The following is a 6,000-nucleotide window of genomic DNA, read 5'->3' as shown; positions in this document are numbered from 1 at the left end:
GTTGAATTTGCGGCATAACGAAAAAACCCAAACACATGTCTGACAGATCAGAAACACTGTTCAGGAGACAATTGACTTGTCTTAATTGTACACTTAAACAAGCCTCACCACTGACATTTATTGGCAAGCACAAACGTGGGTGATACATCTATCCATCTCATTGTGGTTTTGTAATGAATAAAACAAATATGGATGTATTGTCAATTGAACAGTTTTACAGTTCTTGCTTTTACTGGTGGTCAGGGAAACTGTTACAGTTTTTGTATGTTTGAAAACAGTTCTTATCATAATGTAGGTATCGAGCCCAGTGCAGTTCTCAAATTATGGGTAAGAAATGAATACACATACTTGCAGTCATTTAACTGATTATATAGTGGATGACATGACATTAAAGGTTTTGTATTTTTTTTGCTTTGTGTCTAGAATTTTGTGCATTTTTATCAGCATTATTAACCAAATGTAGAAGAAACAAAGATCTAGGCTAGATTTTGTTGTCTGGTAATCATGAAATTATTCACAGACACTGTTATCTTGCATGACATGTCCAGGACACAAAAAAAGTTGAATAACTGATTTTATTGGTCAAGTGATGCATTTTAGTGTTGAGTTGGAGCAAGATTTAATCCATACTGGCACTTTTTGGATAGGACTGAACACCCCTGGCTTGAAAAAAATGAAGAAAAGGCTTTCAGCAGTCAGTCTCATCAGTAACTGAAAGGGGAGAATAAAAACATGTCACTTACAACTGAACAATGCATTGCTGTATTCAATACTTTCAATGAAAAAAAGCAACATGCATTGAATCCCTAACCTCATCCTTTTCAGTAACAGAAAATGTAATCAGAAAATCAACATTTCTTGATAGTGTTATCACAATCTTTTCTTGGTAGAAATATCAGTAAACATATGGGAAAAACATGGTATCATTGATGGATCAACCAATTAGCCATCAAAAATCAGTTTTAAGGTGATGTGCCCCTTTAAGGGGATGCCCATTCCATCACAATCCATTGTAATGCAGGTCAGGATTTGTAAATCAGATACAATTGGTAGTGTTATATTAGTATAGGGTCAAGATAAGGATTACAGGTAGAAGCACAAGCAGAAATCCTTACTTACTTAATGTGATCTTACCTTGAGAGATGCCCACCCTGGTTGATAAGAGTATATCTGCTTGAATATCATCAATCCTCAAGTAAAAAGCCTCAGCATTATGCTGAAAAAGGAAATAAATGGGGGGGGGGGGGGGGGATTATAAAATCCTGGTATCTAGATCTAGATTAAAAGTGAATTTGAAATGCTAGGCCCAGGAGACCAGAATTCTCACAACCCTGTGTAACTCTGCTATATCCCAAGACCAGGAGCTCACTTTGCGGTGACTGACTACATCTGGTTATACTTCACAACGAGGAAACTAGCTTACACACAGTGTTATGGCTAGCTGACCCCAAGAAGTTACAGCCAACAGACCAGAAAAGGAACAACCGCCAGACAACACAACTTGCAGGAAAGCACCACGCCATGGCCGCGTTCTCCCAAGGACCCAGCACCGGAGACAATACACACATGGTCGAACTTCTGTAACACTGACTAAACCTCCCAGGCAGTAGCTAACAGTTTAGCGTAGTCTTAACTGGGATTGGTTTTGATCTGTGAGTTTGTTTTCCTGATAATTCAAACTAATTGTCACGGTACTTTGAAGTGGTTAGTGTTAATATTGAGTGAATAACTCCGTTAGTTACAAATATCGCTTATGAGCCGAAGCTACGCTCCCCTCCCCAGAACTACCAAAATCGATACTCCTTTGTAGGTAAACAAAGTTATCAGGCAATGCCAATTCCACCACTACACACACGCTAGGCACATGCAGCACACACACCATTTGCCCTTCTCCCCTTCTGTCCAGAGACAATGGGACACACACATACACACTCACTCTCACACACACACATTCACAGAAACCCTCATAACTTTCCTTAGTTAGCACTGTCATCCGTGGTTAGATTAGTCAGTGTCTCTATTCTGTATTTGTAGTCTAGTTAATTATTTTATTAAACCTGTGTCTATTTTGATGTAGCATTTTAATCTGCATTTTAATAGTCTATATACATACAGTGAGCATTTTATTAAAACACTATACTAATACTGGGTAGGGCATTCTGGGTAGGGCATTCCCTTTGCTCTCAAAACGGTCTCAATTCTTCATGGCATGGATTCCACAAGATTTAGAAAACATTCCTTTGAGATTGTGTTCCGTGTTTACATGATTGCATCATGCAATGTCTGCAGATTTGTCACCTGCACATTCATGCTGCAAATCTCCCGTTCTACCACATCCCAAAGGTGTCCTATTGGATTCAGATCCGGTAAATGGGAAGGCCACTGAAGAACACTGAACTCATTGTCATGTTCATGAAACCAGTTTGAGACGACTTTTGTTTTGTGACATGGTGCATTATCATGCTGGATGTAGCTGATACTGGCTACATTAAACACTGCCTCTGCCTGGAAAGTTTGTTACTGCGTCCATTCACGTGCGTTGTTTTCTCTGGTGGTAGTTGTGGGCTGTTGTTTCATAAGCAACGTGGAGCTGTACAATGTGGCGGCCTGTAGCGTAGTGGTTAAGGTAAATGACCGGAACACCCGTTGGGCTCTTGAGCAAGGCCCTTAACCCTGCATTGCTGGGTTGTCTCCTGCTTAGTTTAATCAACTGTACATCACTCTGGATTATTGGCCAAATGCCAATAATGTAATGTCATGAATTGTGGATGTCTTTGGCGAGGATATGCGTAAAGCTGGGGTCTTTCCTGTCTGTGGCACGATGTTGTGTGGTCTGTTCAGTCATTGAAAGATTTACTGTGTGGAAAAGTTTCTTGCGGTCAGCTGATGCAGCCATTTGCGTGCGCCAGGTTCCACTTTGGTTAAAATAGGCCTCATATTTAGTTACCATGAGGTAAGCTATGTCTGTGGTGTGTAGTTGCTGTGGAGCCTCTGTCTTAGAGTCAGAAACAGGAGGGCAAGATGTAGTTGGCGTAAAGCCAAGAGAGAACAAAGAGAACGGCAAAGAGAGACAGCCTGGGCAATGCGATTGTCCTAGTTCTTATACTGTAAAAGTTTATTCACGGAAGTTCCCTGTGGAATCCTGGGAAATATGGTCCTGTGTTCCCTACACAAATTACCTAAAATAAATTATTATCCATTAACAAGGACATTTGTTACACTTATAAATCCATCATCCATATACCCCGATGCATACAACAAGAATACACTTTCTAAAATAATTGCACCAATATCATGTCAATTCACATACACTAGGCTCCAGAATTATTGGCACCCTTGATAAATGTGCACAAAAATAGCTGTAAATTAAAAAATAATCGTTATTGACAAAAGCTTTATTTTCCAACATGCGTAAAGTGCACTTTATTAATGATTCAATGGAATCAAACAAAGCCTTATATTTTTCAAATAAAAAGTTTCCCCAAAAAACAGGTTCCACAATTATTGACACCCTTGATTTAATACTTTGGGCAGACACCCCTGGCAAAGATGACAGTTATTAGTCTTTTCCTATCATTTGTGATAACATTAGAGAACACATTTGGATAAATGTTTTACCATTTCTCCGTGCAGAACTTTTCAGAATCAATGATACCTTGGGATACCCCCCTCTTCAGTCATGGGGTTTAAGTCTGGAAACATTGTTGTTTTTCTGTGTGGATTTTGATGTATGCTTGGAGTCACTGTCCTGCTGGACAATATAGCTATGACCAAGACACAGCTTCCTAGCAGAGCCAACCAGATCTTAAATAGTGACCCTGGACCACTGGCAGCAAAACATCTCCAAAACATCAATGATCCACTGGCATATTTGACAGTCGGTATGAGGTGCCTCTCCTTGTATGCATTCTATTTTGCCACCAAACATGTCGATGGTGTGCATGGCCAAAACATTTAATTTTGGTTGGTTGTTATATAATTAGCAGCTTTGATCCTGGTTCGTTTCCCTTATGTCTCCCAACTACGGTTCAGAGACAGAATCAGATTCATGTCGACTGTAGAGTTCTAAAATGCATAGAAGTTGAGGTCCTCCCATGCTTGTTTTGTCACAGCATATGTCATAAAATAAGGAACCGTTGAATGGAAATAAACGCACCCTAGCCAAGGTGCTCGTACCCCAAATTAGCATATGTCTAGACCGGATCAATATATCATAAAAATAACTTTCCCCATTCCTGTAAGCAAAATAAATTGCGCATAAGGAGATATTTCATCTATTTTATCGGACTATGTTGGTCCCTTACCACTTCAGCAAGCAGACATATTGCCAAATACTTGAAGGTGTGATGTCAAGTCATTGCGAACCAGGAGCCAAAGCATGTTTTATGTGATACTTACGAGCTAACAATTGTGCTGGAGGTCCCATAATATCATCATCTGAATCGTTTCTTTCTCCACCTGAGCATACTAAATGGGGATAATCCCTCTTCAGTGGTTCATACAACCAGTTGAAGTTACTGAATAATTTTTGCCACTTGTAATGATGCCTATATTGAGAAAAACGAATTATCCGCATGATTTTGTGTTTATACTCCACTGTCTACATTGGATTTAGCTATTTCTGTTTGAGCTGTCAACAACTTGACGTCGCAATTTGACCGTCAAGTACTCTGCAATATGTCTGCTCACTGAAGTGTTAAGGGAACGACGTGGTCCGATAAAATAAATTAAATCTGTTGTTATGCGTGACTTATTTAGCTTCCGAGAATGGGATCTAGGCACATGCTCGTTTTTTAATTTTTTTTATTTTTCCCTTTTTCTCCCAATTTGGTAGCTAATTATACCCTATCTAATCCAATTAGTGCTAGCTGGGGATACACCGCCTTATGAGCAGCGAGTATTTTATATTACAATAACTTTGTCATTATCACGGCAATGTTAGGCCTATTTCTTGTATATGACACTGATTTCAGAGCGCCCTGGTTTCAACATCATAGAGCGCTCTGAAATAACTTAATTTTTGAATGGTCAGTTAATCATGTTAACATTAACGTTGTTGTTAGCTAACTTTCTCTTGTTCAACTGAACGTTAATTCATCCCATGTATAAACATGATTAATACCCGTTTTGTTACACATAGATGCGTGTTGAATAATACTGGCTAGAGTACCAATCAAGGCACATTAATCACATTTTGCAACAACTCCCTCCACCATTTTTGATTCAAATGTTCAGATGCTCTGATGAACCGTCATTTCAGTCAGAGCGCCCAGTGCTCTGAATTTTCGAACGGGGACGCTCTGAGCACTTTGTATTTCCGAACGACCAGAAAGCACCCTGGGTGCACTCCAGCACACTCAGAGCGTATTTACAAAAGCACCTGTAGATGAAATCAGAATGTTTGTAAACAAAGGTCGCTAAGATACTCCGGGTGGCCACTCAGCCACAGAACGAAGTAACGTTACTTAAAAATCGACTGAACCAGAGCTGTGTACAAACAGTTAGCTAGTTAACTATGCTGAAATCGTGTTGTGTTTGGAAGTGTAAGGCCAAATGTAATTTGGAGCAAATTGGGCTTTTTCCGATTCTTAAAAGGAAGGATAACCCAGATCCTGCAGTCCGTTTACAGGGCGGCCTCGGGTACTTGGCACAGTCAATGGCAGCTAACACAGAGACGCTCAACATAAAGGGCCAGAAACATGGGGGGGAAAACTAAACCAGAACTTCTAATTGTATTGCTCATATCCTTCAGAAACGTTGTTAGCAGCTAACATTATCTAATAAACACCAGATGCTCATCAGCGGCAGTACAGAGAAACATTGGGATGGTAACTTTACACGGAAAACACTGCCTGCTATTCACATTCCTCAACCTTATCCACCCGGAACTAAGTTATTTGCTGTTGTGAAATCACCATGACATCATCTATTATAATCCGATTTTCACCCGCTTTTTAAAAATGGCATAGATTTCATCCGATTTTCACCCTTATTTAAATG

The 6,000-nt window shown here is 39.8% G+C and overlaps 1 protein-coding gene across 2 annotated transcripts in view; it reads right to left on the bottom strand.

Moving 5' to 3' along the window:
• Positions 1-561: 561 nt before the first annotated feature.
• Positions 562-6,000, bottom strand: part of armh1 (armadillo like helical domain containing 1) — a 45,941-nt gene continuing 40,502 nt past the window's right edge. For both annotated transcript variants that reach the window (XM_061237276.1, XM_061237277.1), the window contains 2 exons: positions 1,135-1,216; positions 562-711 (listed from right to left, as the gene is read on the bottom strand). In XM_061237276.1, coding sequence (XP_061093260.1) covers positions 689-711; positions 1,135-1,216 — 105 coding nt within the window. In that variant the 3' untranslated portion in view covers positions 562-688. The remainder of the gene's footprint in view (positions 712-1,134; positions 1,217-6,000) is intronic.

This window comes from Conger conger, chromosome 4 (assembly GCF_963514075.1).
Source record: "Conger conger chromosome 4, fConCon1.1, whole genome shotgun sequence".
NCBI lineage: Eukaryota > Metazoa > Chordata > Actinopteri > Anguilliformes > Congridae > Conger > Conger conger.
The sequence above is the reverse complement of the archived record's forward strand: the minus strand, read 5'-3'. Positions and strand labels throughout refer to the sequence as shown.